Below are 19,225 nucleotides of genomic sequence, written 5' to 3' on the forward strand. Positions count from 1 at the left end.
AAAAATGAGGAGAGGCCTAGGAACCTTCAGGACATCTCTAAACGCTCCAACATCTGAATTATAGGGGTACCAGAAGGGGAAGAGGAACAGCAAGTGGAAGACTTATTTGAACAAATAATAAAAGAGAACTTTCCCAATCTGGCAAAGGCAATAGACTTCCAAGAAATCCAGGAAGCTCAGAGAGTCCCAGAGAAGTTGGACCCAAGGAGGAACACACCAAGGCACATCATAATTACATTACCCAAGATTAAAATGAAGGAGAGAATCCTAGAAGCAGCAAGAGATAAGAAGACAGTCACCTACAAAGGAGTTCCTGTAAGACCGTCCGCTGATTTCTCAAAAGAGACCTTACAGGCAAGAAGCGGCTGGAAAGAAGTATTCCAAGTCATGAAATCCAAAGACCTACATCTAAGATTGCTCTATCCAGCAAAGCTTTCATTTAGAATGGAAGGGCAGATAAAGTGCTTCTCAGATAAGGTCAAATTCAAGGAGTTCATCATCTCCAAGCCCTTATTATATGAAATGTTAAAGAGACTTATCTAAGAAAAAGAAAATAAAAAAATGAACAATGAAAGGACAGCCAACTCACACACCTAAAACAAAAGCAAACTAAGAGGATAGCTAGATCAGGAGTGGAACCATAGAAATGAAGATCACATGGAGGGTTAGCAACAGGGGAGTGGGAGGAGGAGAAGGGGGGAGAAGGTACAGAGAATAAGTAGCATAGACAGTAGGTAGAAAATAGATGGGGGGGAGGGCAAGAATAGTAGGGGAAATGTAGAATCGAAAGAACTTGAGACACATGGTCATAAACTAAAGGTGGGGGAGGGGTGTGCAGGGTGGAGGGGAATGAAGGGGGGAAGTGGGACAACTATAATGGCATAGTCAATAAAATATATTAATTAATAAAATATTTTTTTAAAGTAAAAAAAAGGAAAAATACTTGAGCCATACCAGATTTTTACACAATAGCAAAATAATGAGTTAATCTTTGGCCCAGGAAGCTGCACATTTTCAAATATTCCAGGTGACTGTGATGCATATATTTCACGGACCACAAACCAGAAAAATCACTGCTTTACCTCTAACAAAGAGAACCTTTCTGATAACAGGTTATCACCCATCTGTTAGATGAATGCCCAAGGCCTGCCCTTGTATGCTAAGGGACAAATTCTCCCTTCTCAGGGGTCCCTGTGGCAATCACATAAAGCCATTCACACCAGTGCACTCACACAGCTTCTCACATCATGTCTGAAAAGCTGCAGCAAGGCCTAAAAAAAACTCCATAACATTTCTTTTTTTTTAAATATATTTTATTAGCCCTGGCTGGTGTAGCTCAGTGGATTGAGCTCGGGCCTTCGAACCACATGATCACGGTTCGATTCCCAGTCAGGGCACATGCCTGGGTTGCAGGCCGGTTCCCTGCAGGCCAGTTCCCAGCAGGGGATGCGCAAAGGGCAACCATACATTGATGTTTCTCTCCCTCTCTCCTTCCCTTCCCCTCTAAAAATAAATAATAATAAAAGAAAAGAAATAAAATATATTTTATTGATTATGCCATAGCTGTCCCGCTTCCCCCCCTTCATTCCCCTCCACCCTGCACACTCCTCCCCCACCTTTAGTTTATGACCATGTGTCTCAAGTTCTTTCGATTCTACATTTCCCCTACTATTCTTGCCCTCCCCCCTATCTATTTTCTACCTACTGTCTATGCTACTTATTCTCTGTACCTTCTCCCCCCTTCTCCTCCTCCCACTCCCCTGTTGCTAACCCTCCATGTGATCTTCATTTCTATGGTTCCACTCCTGATCTAGCTGTCCTCTTAGTTTGCTTTTGTTTTAGGTGTGTGAGTTGGCTGTCCTTTCATTGTTCATTTTTTTATTTTCTTTTTCTTAGATAAGTCTCTTTAACATTTCATATAATAAGGGCTTGGAGATGATGAACTCCTTGAATTTGACCTTATCTGAGAAGCACTTTATCTGCCCTTCCATTCTAAATGAAAGCTTTGCTGGATAGAGCAATCTTAGATGTAGGTCTTTGGATTTCATGACTTGGAATACTTCTTTCCAGCCGCTTCTTGCCTGTAAGGTCTCTTTTGAGAAATCAGCGGACGGTCTTACAGGAACTCCTTTGTAGGTGACTGTCTTCTTATCTCTTGCTGCTTCTAGGATTCTCTCCTTCATTTTAATCTTGGGTAATGTAATTATGATGTGCCTTGGTGTGTTCCTCCTTGGGTCCAACTTCTCTGGGACTCTCTGAGCTTCCTGGATTTCTTGGAAGTCTATTGCCTTTGCCAGATTGGGAAAGTTCTCTTTTATTATTTGTTCAAATAAGTCTTCCACTTGCTGTTCCTCTTCCCCTTCTGGTACCCCTATAATTCAGATGTTGGAGCGTTTAGAGATGTCCTGGAGGTTCCTAGGCCTCTCCTCATTTTTTTGAATTCTCGTTTCTTCATTCTTTTCTGTTTGGTCATTTTTTTCTTCCTTGTGGTCCACTGCCTTGATTTGAGTCCCAGTTTCCTTTCCATCACTATTGTTTTCCTGTGCATTTCCCTTCATTTCACTTAGTTTAGCTTTCATTTGTTCCTCTAATTTGTGACTAAAATCAACCAGTTCTGTGAGCATCCTGATCACCATGTTTTGAACTGGGCATCTGATAGGTTGGCAATTTCTTGGTCACTTAGAGTTATTGGCTTGAGTTCTTCTTGAGCCATGTTTTGGTCTGTTCAAGCCTGTTACTTATGAGGAGGGGAGCCTTAGGCGTTCACCAGGGCAGGGTCGCTGAGGTCGCTGGTATGTGATGCTGTATGTGGGGGCGGGGTCAGAGAGGGAGCAATGGAGGTCCCCTCTGCTGCCTCCCGACGCTGGGGCCTGCTCAGTCTGTCTCACTGCTCGCTCCTCCTTCGCTGATTTATCTGCACATGAATGTGTGACTTCGGTCAGCCTGCTGCCTTGCACCTTCTCTGGGTCCGCCCATTGCTGCCCCACACCTGGGATCCGCCCTCGGCTGCCTGCGCGCCTAGGTCTGTCTGGTGGATCTCTCCTGCCCAACCCCACTCTGCTGCTGGCTCTTCCCCTTTACTGGTCTGGCTGAAGGGTTAGTTGTTGTCGGACTTCCATATAGTTCAATTTTCTGTGGTTTGGCTGCGTTTTTTGTTGCTAAAACTTTGTTGTTTTTAAACTTGGTTGTGCGAGAAGGCACAATGTTTCCACCTACACCTCCATCTTGGTGGAAGTCTCCATAACATTTCTTAATCCCACCTGGAAAAGCAGTAGGGAAGTGAACAGTTCTGAAGCCTGAAAAGCTTCAAAAACATTCTGGTACCTGAGCCCCACCTCAGTCCAGGGAAATCTCTGAGGGTAAGGTTTGGGCATGTTTTAGAAGCTCCCACCCTGGCTGGTGTGGCTCAGTCAATTGAGCACTGGCCTGTGAACCAAAGGGTGGCTGGTTCAATTCCCAGTCAGGGCACATGCCTGGGTTGCCAGTCAGGTCCTGAGTAGGAGAAGCATGAGAGGCAACCACACATCAATGTTCCTCTCCCTCTCTATCTAAAAATAAACAAATAAAATCTTTTTTAAAAAGCTCCCCAGGTAATTACTATGCAGCTAAGGGTGAAAACCACCCATCTAAGGCAATATACCCTGTAGGGAGCATCATAGGAAATGTCTGCTGATTTCTGGTCAACCAAATCTGGAAATGTCATCATTTAAATGATGCTTCAAGATACAAATCTTTTCCACAGGGCATATAATGTAATTTTACTGAAGCAAGGCTTTTCTAAATAGAAATTCATTATTCTGCAGAAATATATCTAACTCAGATATGTACATCATATAAAGTCTCCTTTTCTTTATTCTCTTCACACTTAAGGACACTCAGGCTGGTAGCCCCAATTTCTTACACTTACCCCAGAGTTGCACTTGTTGGACTGGAAACCCGCTGTGGAAATCCACAAAAAGAATAAGCAGCAGAGTTTGTCCCCGAGGGTCCACATGTTGAGACTGATGCCCCTCACTGGATTCCACCTGATAACTCATGTCTGGAAGCACCATGTCTAGGGGGGAAGATATTACATAGTTACTGAGATAAGTAAAGCTCTCAAAATGCAGTTAACTGAATAAAGAACCTATACCTCCAACAAAGAAGGATCTGAGATTGATCTAAATTTGAACATTCCCTTCTCCTCCTGAATCTGTTTATCCACAGTGTGGAAGCAAAATAGTAGTGATTCACAGGAAGAACATCCAAATGACAGCCCGGTGTGCAAAATACAAATCAAAGAGCACTCCTTAGTATTTACTGGGAAGCATTATACAATAAATTCATGTATTTCTTATACAACTTCCTAAGGTAAGTACAGTAAGAGGCAGAGGTCAGAGTCAAATCTGAGCAATGGTAATAGCTAACTTGTGCGGAATGCTGACTACCTGCAATGTAACATTAAATTAAATTATCTGCATTTAGACTTCACAACACTGTGGCCTAGAACCTATTCTTAAGTCCTTTCACAGACAAGAGGCACAGACAAGTTAAATACATTGCCCAACATGAGAGAGTAAGTGGTGAAACGGTTCCAGACTGACTCCAAAAATCTGCGCTTTTAATCACATTAAATTATATTTGTATTCCCAAGTAATCTGATGCCCTGTGGTCACTTTCTAGTACCTTGATCCTTTACAATATAATCAGCATAGTCCTAAATTCCACCCAGATCCATGTAGAGATGTACCTTGGGTTCCTCGTCTGTCCTTTAGAGTAAGGAGTGATATAAGGGGACATTCTCTACATTATTCATTTCCAAAGTTAACTGAGAAAGTTCAGGCATTGTGAATTGAAAAAAATAAAGGAAACAAACAAAGAATGAAAATAAAAGTGAGAGTGAAAAGATGTGGAGAGCACTAGGGATTTAAAAATCCCAATGACATGACATCCTGTTAAGACCGAACACTCTTCCTTCACAAAACCACTTACCTCCAGAGACCCTGTCCAAGGACTCCCCCCTTTCTCTTTCAGTCCACCCTCTGGAATAACTACCTACTTAAGACGAAAGAGCCTTACTCCAAGGCTTCCTTCCTGGATAAAGACTCTAGCGTTCCCCCTGAGATCCTGCCCCATCGCAGGAGGCTTCAGCCTTTTTCCAGCAATCGCAGCTCTACAGAACCTCTTCCCTGATGGTCACCTTTCTCCGGATCCAACTGACCGGACTACCTTCCAAACTTCAAAGGGCTCTAGCTAACAATAGTCAAGCTCAAGACTGTAAACCTCCTAGACAGAAGCTCATGGCTGCATATACCTGTTTCACAGTGTTACTTGTTAGTCCAGTTTTTAAGCACTGGTCTTTCAACATGATTCACCCCACACTGATATTGACTAGGCTCTACACGAACATTACGGCCAGGTCCCTAAGTCTGTCACTAAGGTTTATACTCCTGCCTTATATTTATGTGGGGGTTTAATTTTAATATTTTGTGGGTAATTTTATGTGGATTTTCTCATCTTATTAGGAAACATTTCTCTTCCACAATAGTTCAAAAGTGTAATTGCTCCCTTACCAACCTCTCTAAATCCCCAGAGTTGACAGATTAAGGTACAACAGAAACCCTCTGAACAAGTCCCTACAAGATGAAGGCCACTGGCTACTTCAGAAGGATCAGAAATAGAAGAGGCAAATGAGGGGTGAGGGGAGACCCAGGATCAACGTGTAATGGAAAAACAGCCAGGATCTGACGGGGCAGCACTTCTGGACACCATCTGCCTCACTGCAGCTGGACTCTCAAACTCACACCTGCTACTGATATGTCCTTGCATTTTTCTGATAGTCTCCAGTTTTCTTTATTACTGTGCAAAGAGAGAAAGATATACCTCTATCCAAATCAAGATCCAAGTTGGGCACCATACACAAGTGGTATTTTTTCCAGTCAATGAAATAAGAGATATCTTTGAAGACAGTAGTAATTGACTGTTCCTGGCTTGGCAATATCAGAGGCAGACCTGAAGGTCCATATAGAAATACGTACAGGTGCTAAAGAAAACTTCCAAATTTTAGCTTTTTTATGAATATGTATTCATTTGCATAAAACAAACATAACATTAACCTGTTTCACACTCCCAGAAATAAACTAGTGTGCTAGGTACTTATGTGTTAATCCTTTTACACATTGAAGATAGGTGTCAGGTACCAAAGACAGACCCACTAGAATCCTCAGAAATTTATTCTGGCTTTAATGTGCGTGAGCCACAGGTATAGTATTAGTACAGTTAGTTATTTATTCATCCTACTCAATCATAGATTTGAGTGGCACCCCCGATTAAACACAGTACTAAGTTCTGGGGACATAAAGATGAGTATCTAGATTTAATACTTACCTTCAAGTTATCACATACATAGTATGGGAGACACATGTAAAAAACAGTAAGCTGTAACACAATGTGCTGTGGTGTGTACGTGTATGTATATACACACACACAGGAGTATTTTCCAGTAAGTATCTGAGCATGTTCTGATTGAAAAGGAAACTCATTTTCACCTTCTCTAACTCTGTAACCAAGACAAAGGAGGACAGGCCCCAGAAATGGTTTCCTTGCTCTTGACTTCCCATTTCCATTCTCATCCTCCCTCTAACCCAAGGTTTATCAACCTCAGCACTACTGATATGTTAAGCCAAATAATTCTTTGTTGTGTTTGGCAGGGGGAGGGCTGTCCTGTCCTGTGCATTGTAGGATGTTTAGCAGCATCCCTGGCCTCTACCCCTCTCTCCATTCATGACAATTAAAATATCTTCAGACACTGCCAAATGTCATCTGAAAGCAAAATTACCCAGTTATGAACCACTGCCTAACATTTTTGCTACCTGAAACAAAGATATCCTATTTTTTCTTTATTTTTCTTAGTTTTCATTTTTAAATATGATAAACACAAGGCATTAACAAGTGAAGATTACAATTCCTACCCAGGAGGCACTGGGGTGTTATGAAAGTCACAAGAGAACAAAGGTTGGCGGTGCCCGTAAAGAAGTGTCCATCAAAGACCCAAGAACATGAGCTAAGGCCAACACATTCTGTATTTAGAGCCAGGAGAGCTTCAAGGTGATCAAACTCAAAATAAGAGTGGGGTATCTAAAGAGTCAAAATATGTGATTGTCTTTACATCAGATTAACCATTTACATTTCATAAGACTATTGCTATGGTTGAGTTTAAATATACCATCTTATTATCTGTTTTCTATTTGTTCCCAGGATTCTATTTTCCTTTTTCTCTTTTCTAGTCTTTGGATTCTGTTTTAATTGTATATATTTTATAATTCCACTTATCTTCCTTTTTTGCTTATTTGTTATAACTATTTATAGTATTAATTTAGGGATTATTTTAGGCTTTATAATCTACAACTCTAACATCACACTCAAATATCACACATGAGAGATGTGAGAAACTTTCAACAATGTACTTCCCTTCCTCCCCTCACCTTTGTACAATTGTCACACATTTTACATCCATGTATATCATAAGCCCTCTATGCTTTTGTAATTTTTGTTTAAACAATTATTTTCTAAGAAGATTTTAAAAATTGGGCAAAATCTTCTATATATACCCAGATAGTTACTATTTCAAGTGCTCCTCTTCAGTGAGTGGACCCAGAATTCCATCTGGTATTATTTTCCTTCTGTCTGAAGGATTTCCTTTAACATTTCTTATAATACAGGCTGATAATGAAGCCTTTTGTCTTTTGTATATCAAAAAACTCTTTATTTTGCCTTCATTTTTAAAAAATATTTTCTCTGGGTACAGAATTCCAGGTTAACAGTTTTCTTTCATTACTTTAGAGATGTGGCTCCACTTTCTTCTAGCATACACTGTTTTGGTGAGAAATCTGCTGTAATTCTTATCTTTTTTCCTCTATGTGTAAATGAATCCTTTTATTCCAGATGCTGTTATTTTGTTTATTACTGGCTTTGAGCAATTTGATTATGGCATCTCTTTATATAATTTTCATCATATTTCTAAGATTTTATTCATTTTTAGAGAGAGGGAAAGAGAGAGAAAAGAAAGAGAAAGAGAGAGAGAGAGGGAAAGAAACATCAATGTGTGGTTGCCTCTTGTGCACCCCATAGTGGGGACCTTGCCTGCAACCCAGGCTCGTGCCCTGACTGGGAATTGAACTGGCGACACTTTGGTTCACAGCCAGCGCTCAATCCACTGAGCTACACCAGCCAGGGCCTAATTTTTATCTTATCTCTTATGCCTAGGGTTCGTTGATCTTCTTGGATCTGCTGGTTTATAGTTTTCATCAAATTTGGAAAATCTGGGGACATTATTTACTCAGATACTTATTTTATCTGCCCTCTCTCCCTTCGGGACTCCAGTTACGCATTCCTGAATTAGGCCGCCTGAAGTTATCCTACATTTCACAGACATTCTGTTCATTTTCTTAAAGTCCTTTTTTCCGTCTCATTTTAGATAGTTTCTAATGCTAAAGTTCACTTATCTCTTCTTCTGCAATGCACAAACCTATAATTAATCTTATACACTGTATTACTGACCTAAAATTGTAGTAATTTTTATCTCTAGAAGTTAAATTTGGGTCTTTTACTTAATAGAGTCAATCATTCTCTCTTGAACATAAAAAATACAGTTAAACCTGGTTTAATGCCCTTATTTACTAATTCTATCATGTTTCATTTCTAGGTAGGTTTCCATCAATTGAAGTTTTCCCCCTTCCTTTTGGATTCTATTTTCCTGATTGTCTGGCATGCCACTTAATTTTTTATTGGATATCCAGCATTGTGAAGTTTATCTTATTGGGTGTGGAATATTTTGTATCCTGTAAATATTCTTGAATTTTTTTCCTGGGACACTATGGGATTAGTTGAAAACAGTTTGAGCATTCTGGGTCTTTTAAGCTTCGTTTGGTGGGATCACAGAAGCCTGTAGGATAAAGCTAACTTTTCCCTACTACTCAGGCAAACCGTTGATGCCTTGTGAAATATGAGGTTTTTCTTTCCTTCCCGTCTAATAGGAACATGAACTATTTCCAGCTCTGTGCCCACTCTAGGGGTTCTCCTCTGAAGCTCTCTGTGTCCATGCATTTCTCTGCTCTCAAGCACTCATTTCCATAAAACCTCCCTGAACTGGAAACCTTGCCTCCTCAACTCAAAGAGAGACTCACAAGATGTATTCCCTCCCTGTGTTGTAGCCTGAAAATTCTCTCTAGAAAGTATGGTACGGCAATCATAGAGTTCACTTTTTTGTGTAGTCTCTTTCCAGATCCAATGTGCCACACTACTGTTGTGTAACAAAACTCACTACCCATTGTGTAATAAATTAAAACTATCATTTAATATAATTTGTCCATCTTTCACTTGTTCAAAGTAGGAAGTTAAATCCAATTCCTGCTATCCTATCACAGCTTGAAATGGAAGTTTCTAAGTCCTTTTGACATAATCTCATGGGTGTTTGATAGCTTTCTTGCTTTTGGCCCAAGAAGATACCAAAGTTGTCTAGTATATTTCCTCTTTAAGGAATAAGCCATTTCCTCTTTCCTAGAATAAGCCATTTCACTTTTTAAAAAATTTCTCTATAAATATGCTTATTCTGGATATAGAAATCTTGATATCTATGTTAGTCATTCCCTGTACTTAATCTCTCCCTACTCCAACAACAAATTGATCACCTCACTATATTGATTCCTCTCAGTCTTTCCTTTCCATAATCATTACACTTTTAATTCAGGCACTCAATATCTCTTGCCCAGTTAGTTCACTTACTTACATACTTAGTGATTATTGACTTCTTCCTCCCATCCATCCTGCACAATGCTGCTAGAAACTCCCAAAACATTCCATGGTTTCCCACTATACAGAGAGTAAAGCTTACACTCCTTAGTGTAGCACTCAAAACCCACCACATACAACTCCAAACAGCTTTTCCAGCCTCATCTCTCCCTCTTGCACCATAAATGAGAAGAGTGTGGCACATGTGGCACATCCTACAGTTTTCGGTCTCTTGGAAAAGTTCTCAAGTTTGGCTTTCACATTGATTTCTGTTTGTATACAAATCATACTGGCTTCTAGACACAGAGTTTATATGCCAAAGGCTTTTCTAAATGGGGACCTGACAATTCATTTTCAAGGACAATTATATGGATTCCATCACGAAAAGGATATGGAAACTGAAGAAATCCTATTCAGCTGGTTGGAAGAGATCTTTGGGCAGGGACACACAGCGGCAGCTGGAGTCAGCACCAACTCCCCCGACAAGTCCGTGCCAGCCACACCACTGGGGATGAAAAGCATCACTGGATGTCCTAGAACAGGATGGATTCTGCTGCAGAGTAACTGAGTTGAACCACATGTTGGTCTACTGTCAAAAAACAGGTAAGACCAATTTAGTTTTTTCCCTCTTAAGAAATTCTTTTAAAAGACATTCAAGATTTCTTTTATAGTCTCTAGCATGTACATAACCACATAACCTGCCATATCAGTTTTGTTGGAGTTTGTGATTCCCACTCAGGGAATTACAAGCAATAGACAGAGTAGACAAACTGGCATTTCAGGAATGGCATCATGGCTCCTGCTTTTACTACCAAAAGTGGCAGTTTTATAGTCTCAAATATGTATTTCATCCACTGAAATTATTCAATGGTTCTGAGCAGAAGTTTCCAAGATCATTCAAATATCAGCATGGCAGAAGTGGAAGTGAGGGGAGTTCTTAATCACAAATAACCTAAAACTGGCCACATGATATCAGAAGACTGCCCCCCGCCCCGCGCACACACACTACCTTTCCCTGAAAGAAGATGAGGTTACTGTTTGATAGGAGTAACGAGAAAACATTAGGACACCTTTCTGTCCTAGAATGAATCCAGTGAACTTTAACACTTGCTTACTCTCCCACACTCTTTTCTAAACCCAAAATAAATATTAATAGACCTTTAACTCTCTCTCTCTCTCTAAATTAATGTCACCCAGGGAAATGTGTCCACAGTCTATGGTAACAAGATGTCTACCTATAAGGACTGTAGGGTACTAGAAGATTACTAAAGAAATATGTGGAGTGGCGGTTTTGTTTCCTGTACATATTAAAAAATAAACAACATTCTGATTTGAGGCATAATTTTGGACACCTGTAAGAAAACAGACTTAAAAACCATGAACAGTCTCTTCAAGTCTTAAGAGCCTATGACTGCCAGTGCTGTTTTAGAGGGTGTAAGTGAAGGCAGAAACTTGAATACAAATAAGTTAGTTGGACTTAAACATAAGTTTTTTTTTTCTTGCTATAATTCATGTTCGCTTTGGATTCTATGGTAGTTGGGTAGCACAGGACCACAAGGCAGAGGGTTCTGTCTGTTCCATAATGTGTACCACCTCCTCCGTGGATTTTTTTTTCAATCTGAAGAAGGTGGAGGTCAGGAGAGAGATGACTTCCAAACCTGTGCAAAATGCTGATGCACAAACTAATGCACAAAGAATTCCTCTGTATTCATAGTCTCTCTCTAGCCAAGAATTCAAGTAACCTTTTAAAAATTCAGTTCTCTCTTTTCATATCTAAATGGGACTGGAATTAGCAAGGTATGTTTTATTTCATTTACAGAAGAAAATAAGGCATAGAGAGGAGAGAGAACATATCCTCAGGTCCATCAGAATATATTCAAGGAGCCATGAATAATAAAAAAATTTTCAATACAAATAGCTTAAAAGTTTTACTTTCACTTTTACGACAGAGTAGCTGACATCTGACAGAAATGACAAGTGAGCCCATTTCCAACCTCTGCCACATTCACACTCAGAATGGGAGAGTAAAACACGGCGAGGGGTAGCGCTGCCTTCCCGCTTCACCTCATATAGTGCTGACAGTTTACAACAAGAGCAATTCCATTCGACAGGTTCAAAGTTGGTTCATTCTCTGACCTGCAAAGCAAAGAAAAATAAGCCATATCTTAAAGATTCTAATAGCAATTTCTGCCTGATACAAATCTTGATATATGACTATCACTACCCCCAGAGATTACTGAAATTCAGTAATCAATTAACCAAGGCTAAATGACAATTTTTAAGTTTACCCATTCTAGTCAAAGGGAAAGATGTAAAAGGTCTAGATACATCTATTTACTCATTAAAGTGTAGGGGTCTCAGAATATTAGTTTCAAGGTGACTTTGGCTCGATAAATCAATCTTTGAACCTACTGGAAATAGGACAGTAGTGACAGAAAAGCGGTAGAGCCATGGATTTAAGGACTTACCCAAAGATTTCTGTAGAGAGGACTCCATTCATCTTTACACTGAAATTAAATCTAATCTGCAAAATAAATGGTGTGAGATTTACCTAACATGTACCAGGGTAAAGATGAAAAAGTTCTACACCAATTCCTAGAGGAGATATTCTTTATATCGCCCTTCTTTCACTTGCACTAACCCTAAACATAATGACACTTACCTGTGTTCAAATTCAGCATCTTAAACATACCCCATCCAACACTAAAATTCTAAGTAGTCACACGTTATCAGGAAATCCTATCCTTTTGTCCTTCGGTGTTCTCCCAATGTACTTTTTTCCCCTTCTTAAAGGAGCTATCAATTTTTCTCCCTCTTCTTTCCATTGTTTATCTTACAAGGAACATTCCATGTTTTTTTTCTTTGCTTTTTCTTCTCTGTCCCATGTGACGTTTTTGACTTCTCTCCAATTTATTTCCCTATTTCCTACCTTAAACCTACATTTTTCTTTCTATGGAGCATAAAGGGTTATAGGGGACTCCAGAGCCAGACTGCCTGTGCTCAGATCCTGCCTCTGTAAGTTATTTAACCTATGCACCACAGTTTCCTCAGCTATAAAATGGGCATGATGGTGAAACCTGTTTCACGAGGGGCATTATGAGGGTTGAAGGAGTAAGTGCATGGAGAACATTTAGAATTGTGACTGACAAAAAACAATCACTGAACCCTGCTGACAACAAAAGAAGCAGGAAGGCGACAAGAGAAGAAAAGGGGGAAGCTACATAGCACACTCAGCTGTGTGTGCATCTTTATAAACACATCTGACTACAGATGATAATAAAAATTTTGCTCTCAAAAGTTTAAAGTGATTTATCAAAATTTCCTTATTTGCTCTTACTGTCACTTTAGAAAAGGAGATAATCAACAAGGTTAATCATCCAGGTTTAACAGAAACACGAAACACAAAGGAGGAAAAAGAGGTACCCAAAGTGATACAATAAAACAGTAAAGAAGTGAAAATAAAAACCCAAAAGAGAGCTCTCTCTATATCCAAGGACTCCCAACTATGTCACAAGTCCAATATCAAGACTACCTAGAGAACAAGGGGACAGTGACCAGAGGGGAGAGGGAAGGGAATTTAAGGGGGAAAAGGGGGAGGGATTTGGAGGAACAAATATGAAGGACACAGGGACGAGAACTAAGGTGGGTGGAAATGGGAGGGAGGTGGGGAGCATGGGGGGGGCTGGGATGGAAGAAACAGACAAAAAACTGTACTTGAAAAATAACGAAATAAAAGTATTAAAAAAAAAAGACTGTCTTAGGGACACAGAAACCAAATCAACTCAATCAATATTAGAAGTTGTAATTGTATCATTACAAGAAAACTAACCAGATAATTCCATATTTTACAGAGTAGAGGTCTCTTGAAAACATGACTTAAATAAGAGGATCTTTATTGTGCAAAAGAACAGCTTACCTTAGGGTGCACCATGACAATCTTGCGTAAAAAATTCTTTATAACCAGACTATCTGTCACCAAAGTTCTGGGCTTTTCATCAGCCTGTAACAACACAACACAACATCCACCACACACATACAAACCCGAAAGTACAAACGAATCAAATTACGGTATTTCTTCCTATAAAAGTAACACCCCAAAAAGCTTTGCGGACATTGAAGGGAAACATCTTTGGGTCTAAGAATTGGACAAAAAAGGGAATCTAATAGCCATCGTTTCTTTGGTTAAAATACTTATTTCATGGAGCTTCAGGAGACACATGAACAATGATCAGAGTAAAACCTACAATCTCAAAACCACCTTTTGGAACAAACTTAAAAGTAATTTAAAAGTAATTCACACTGGAGCTGAGAAGAGTAACGCTACCTCAACTCAATCATCCTAATGTGGGTCAGTTTGTATTAAGAATATGCACGGCCCTGGCTGGTGTGGCTCAGTGGCTTGAGTGACTGAGCGCTGGCCTGCGAACCAAAAAGGTTGTCCGTCAGGACACATGCTTGGCTGTGGGCCAGGTCCCCCTCTGGGAGCACATGAGAAGCAATCTTGATGTATCTCTCCGGCATCGATGTTTCTCTCCCTCTCTTTCTCCATCCTTCCCCCCTCTCTGAAAAATAATCTTTTCAAAAAAATATAAATGAAGTCAAAAGAGCAGACACTTGAAAGAAACCTAGTTTTTTTAATGTAAATTGATTCTTCCAAACATCTATTTTTACAGAAAAGTTGTAAAGCAAAAAGCTCAAAAGCTGAAAGACTCGTGTTCCAGCATTATCTCTGTAAAAATTACTGAAGTATCTGTGATTTAAAAAAAAAATCACTTAACTGCTCTGGACCTTATTTCCTAATCAGCAAAAGAGGCATAAAATTTACCTGTTGTACCTCACAGAACTATTTTAAAGATCAAACAATTAATCTAAGGTGTATGCCACACACATGGAAACAATAATACACCACTTGCTGAATGCCTGCTTTGCACAAGCACCTTGCAGTGCTGTGTGCACACTACCTCACAGCAATCCTGGAGGCAGGGATCTACTCTCCCTTCTTTGTAAATTGAAAACAAAAACACACTGAGGCTCAGAGAAGTTATGAAACTTGCCTAAGGCCACTAAGCTCTTTAGTGACAGAGCCAGAATGTGGCCCTACGTCTATTTAAAACTAATGTTCCTTGCTCTTTCCAATACACCCTGACACCTCCCTACAAATATATTAACACTTACCATCCAATACCGGCTTTCTCTATTCCAGGAAACTGGAATGGTGCTAAACTATCTTCCTTACATTACGTCATTACCTCTCGAAAAAACCCTATTAGGTACCTATCACTCACACATTCTGGATGAAAAAAGTGAGTCCCAAAGAGGTTAAAAACTTTCCCAAGGACACCTAATTTGGTTCCAAAGCTTTAGTATTAACCACTTTCCCATATTTAATATAGTGTCCCTAAAACCAAAGTCAGAAAAAGTGTCCTAGAAAAGGGAGAAGTCCAAGAGAATGCGAAAAAGAAACAGAGTTGGAAAAAATCAGTAAGATCTTACTGATGACTCGGAGGATACAGAGCCACGTACTGGGTACATATTAAAGGAAAGAAAAATGGTCCAACCTCAAAATCTCATAATACAATAAAGAGAAATGTGTAAATATCTAATAAAGAATTAATTTCAATACTTTTTATAAATACACTGAAAAAGCAATCAACAACTGTGTGATGGGTGGAGATAATGAGAAAAAATTATTAGAAAAATGAATGAGAATTATTAGAAAATTCTGGAAAGAAATCTAGGATTATTTATATACATAAATAGTGGTAATTAAGTAGTAACTGCAGCACACATTATAGTCACATCCTTCATGTAAAAATTTTTATTATAAAGTGTTCAAACAGAAAAGCAATGGTCTTTTAAAAGCATTTTCTGTACTTACACTTCCAAAACAACTTCTTGGAACAGTTTCAAACTTCTGTAACCTTGGTGATTATAGGGTATATCACAGAAAGGGCTAATTATATCTAGCAGCAAAACAACCAAATAAGTGAAAGTTCCTTGAGTAGCTACCAGAGTGAAGCTACAATTAAAAATGATGAGAGCGACCATTTATTGAACACCTGCTACATGACAAGCAGTTTATACGCAAGAAGGAAATGCCCCCATCTTATCAATGAGGATAATGAAACCAAATAAGCTAATTAATTTGCCTAAGGTCCCACACAGCTAGGTAAGTGGCAGAATTAGGATTCAAACCCAGGTCTGACCAAGCCCAAACCCCGCATTGCGCTATGCATGGTGCCTCGCCAAAGAATGTTCATTTTCTATGCATGTAGCTATCTGAGTCAGATATTACATAACCTGTCATTACTTTTTACAGACCCTGACAGACAATGCTTACATATAACTACAGAACATAGGTATTTATTCACTCATGTAACATTTAATGTGGCTTATTATGTACCTGGGCCTACAGAGATAAATAAAACAAATCTCAATCTGAAGAGTTCACAGTCAAGTAGAAGAGAAATACAAATAAATCACTTTGATAATAATGTAAAAGGTATCATGATTTAGATATGTAAGAGATGCTAAGAAATACAAGGACTAGAACCTAGTCCAGCCTGAGAAGAGACCTAATGTCGTGGCAGTAGAAGGTAGTTAACACAAAGCAAATAGCTTCTTTTAAGATCCACTCATAAATTATTGAGACTGACAGACAGACACACTCTGACGGAGTGCAGTGTCTTTTACAGCCTTTTATAACTGGGTGTTTGAAACCCAGTACCATAACCTGACACACCTATGGAAGCAGTGAATTTACACAAGTGTTGTTAGGAAAAAATAGATACTGCCAGCCCTGGGCAGCAGAAACTGCTATTGAATAATATGTTTCAGCCTTCACCTTTAGAAACAAGTCTAATTATACAATAGAATATGGGAACTGTTTTATACTTTGAAAAAAAAAAAACTTATGCAGTCATGGGCCCTATACGATTTTCTAGGAGAAAGTTAATCAGTGTGTCTGTCTCTTTAAATAGATAATAGATAAATACAGAGATCAACAGATATCAATTCAGAGAGATGTTTATATGCATATATGTATATCTCTACCCATTTTATCATTTAGTATTATGGCAAAAATAAATATAGAGCTCTGGCTGGTGTAGCTCAGTGGATTGAGCATGGGCCTGCGAACCAAACAATCGCGGTTCGATTCCCAGTCAGGGCACATACCGGGGTTGCAGCCCGATTCCCTGCAGGCCAGTTCCCAGCAGGGGACGCATGAAAGGCAACCATACATTGATGTTTCTCTCCCTCTCTCCTTCCCTTCCCCTCTAAAGATAAATAAATAAAATCTTTAAAAATAAATAAATAAATAAATAAATAAATAAATGAATCAAGATGTCAAGAAGATCTTGTAAAATCAAATTATTTTTGGAGGGACATGTTACCCAGCCTAATGGACCCCAAGGATGCACGACTGACTCAGAATAACCCAAACTCCTTGCTTTTCTCCTAAATGAAGCTTTCCTCAATCCTCCCTGAGATTAGCTCTTCTCACATGCACAAAGCAGTGGATCATTTATTATAGCTTTTTTAAAAAATTAATTTTAGTCCTGGCCAGTGTGGCTGAGTGGATTGAACGTGGGCCTGTGAACCAAAGGGTCGTGGTTCAATTCCCAGTCAGGGCACATACCTCGGTTGTGGGGTAGGTCCCCAGTGGGGGGCATGTGAGAGGCAACTACACATTGATGTTTCTCTCCCTCTCTCTCCGTCCCTACCCTTCTCTCTAAAAATAAATACGTAAAACCTTTTCTAAAAAATGATTTGAGAGAGAGAGAGAGAGGAAAAGGGGGCAGGGAAAGGGGGAGAGAGAGAGTGATTTGTTGTTCCACTTATTTCTACATTCATTGGCTGATTCTCACATGTACCTTGAACAGGGATCAAATCTGCAACCTTGGCTTATCAGGACGATGGCTCTAACTCAGCTACCCAGCCAGGATTTCTTATAGCTTTTTCCTACATATCTGCTATGAGTCTTCCTACTTGAGCCTTCTCCCCAGTTGAGGTATATATAATGAAATCTCTCAAAATCTTTTTCTCCTCTCACTCTCTTCATTCAAATACCTTTTAAGTAGCTGCCCAGTACCAGAGACAATGAGACATAATGGAACAAATGTTTTCAAAAATCCTTATTCCCTTGGGTTATTGAACATTAAATTAGCCAAGCCAATGAGTGTGAAATAGTTTGTTTTAGTTACTTAAAAAATGTATTAGTTAACTGTGAGAATTCATATTTATTGGTCATTCTCATTCTATGGTTACATCTTCTGCCCACTTTTCTACTGGAATGTATTTTTCTAATACAGATTCTTTATATATTCCAAATATTATTCCTTGTCTTTATTTTCATGGGTTACACCTATCTTTCCTCAGTGACTGGTTTTGTTTTGTTTTTTCCTGGCTTTAGATTCAAGTAATAAAAAGAGCCTCATAAAAATTTTAAAAAAAAATCCTTATTCCTCTGAGGTCACACTAATCCTTCACAAACTTTCTTTAACCATCACCAGCTGACTCCTGGCTACTAAGCTCTCCACCTCACTCCAAGTCCTGCCATCACCTTGACTGACTTCCACATCCAAGTAGTTGACTAGTCTAAGCAACAACTTAGTCTCACAATTCCCTGGCCTCTTCAGATCCAAAGATCTTGACTTCCACTCATTTCTGTCCACCTATTTCCAGAGCCACAGCTTGAACTGTGCAATTCTGGAAACCTTACACTGAAAGGGCCCGCTTTATGTGAAAAGCTATTAACCAAGACATTAACAGTGGCTACCTTGATTATCTGTGTTCTAAATGCTCATTTTGATTCTCCTGAAAGACTGCTTTAATGAGGTGGGGGGCAGAACAAGAGAAACTTTACACCCTGACGACTTTCTATTTTTTCAAATTTCTAAACCCATTATACCCAGAAAAACTGTTTTTCAGCCTCATCAAGACCTCTAGGCTGGTGTAGCTCTCCACATCATGCCCCTCGCCTTTCTTGGAGAGTGAATACAAACTTTTCTTTAAAAAAATTTAAAAAGTATAAAAAAAGAATTGTCTACATTTTCCTTTAGATTTCAAGTTCCTTGGGATCAAGTAACATGTTTTGGAACTCTGTACCTTCTAGTATAGTGAAGCCGACTTGGAACAAAAACAAATTTCCAAATGAATGGCTACTGAAACGGCAGTATCCATTAATTACTCATTGATTAATAAGTAAGACTGGTTCAAATTCTGTCACTTAACTTTTGTAGGACCTTCAGAAAGTCATTCAAATTCTGAATCTCAGTTTTCCTTTTTGTAAAATACAGTGATAGTCCTTGTCCTATCCACTTCATAGAGGTTCTAGGAGGCTTAAATAATACATAAATGTTAGGTATATGAATTATCATTATTTGTTAAGACTGGTTAAGGCACATGCTCTCCTTTTCTAGAACTGCTTTCCTTGGTTCACTGGTATCAGCTTTTT

The 19,225-nt window shown here is 39.2% G+C and overlaps 1 protein-coding gene across 1 annotated transcript in view; it reads right to left on the reverse strand.

Annotated features, from left to right (window-relative positions):
• Positions 1-19,225, reverse strand: part of CUNH11orf80 (chromosome unknown C11orf80 homolog) — a 55,042-nt gene that overhangs the window by 18,659 nt on the left and 17,158 nt on the right. The window contains exons 6-11 of the mRNA XM_053659033.1: positions 13,685-13,768; positions 12,237-12,292; positions 11,833-11,904; positions 10,162-10,357; positions 5,863-6,013; positions 3,908-4,054 (exon numbers count right to left, since the gene is read on the reverse strand). Coding sequence (XP_053515008.1) covers positions 3,908-4,054; positions 5,863-6,013; positions 10,162-10,357; positions 11,833-11,904; positions 12,237-12,292; positions 13,685-13,768 — 706 coding nt within the window. The remainder of the gene's footprint in view (positions 1-3,907; positions 4,055-5,862; positions 6,014-10,161; positions 10,358-11,832; positions 11,905-12,236; positions 12,293-13,684; positions 13,769-19,225) is intronic.

This window comes from Artibeus jamaicensis, unplaced genomic scaffold (assembly GCF_021234435.1).
Source record: "Artibeus jamaicensis isolate MK-2021 breed Jamaican fruit bat unplaced genomic scaffold, CSHL_Jam_final scaffold_614, whole genome shotgun sequence".
Taxonomy (NCBI): domain Eukaryota; kingdom Metazoa; phylum Chordata; class Mammalia; order Chiroptera; family Phyllostomidae; genus Artibeus; species Artibeus jamaicensis.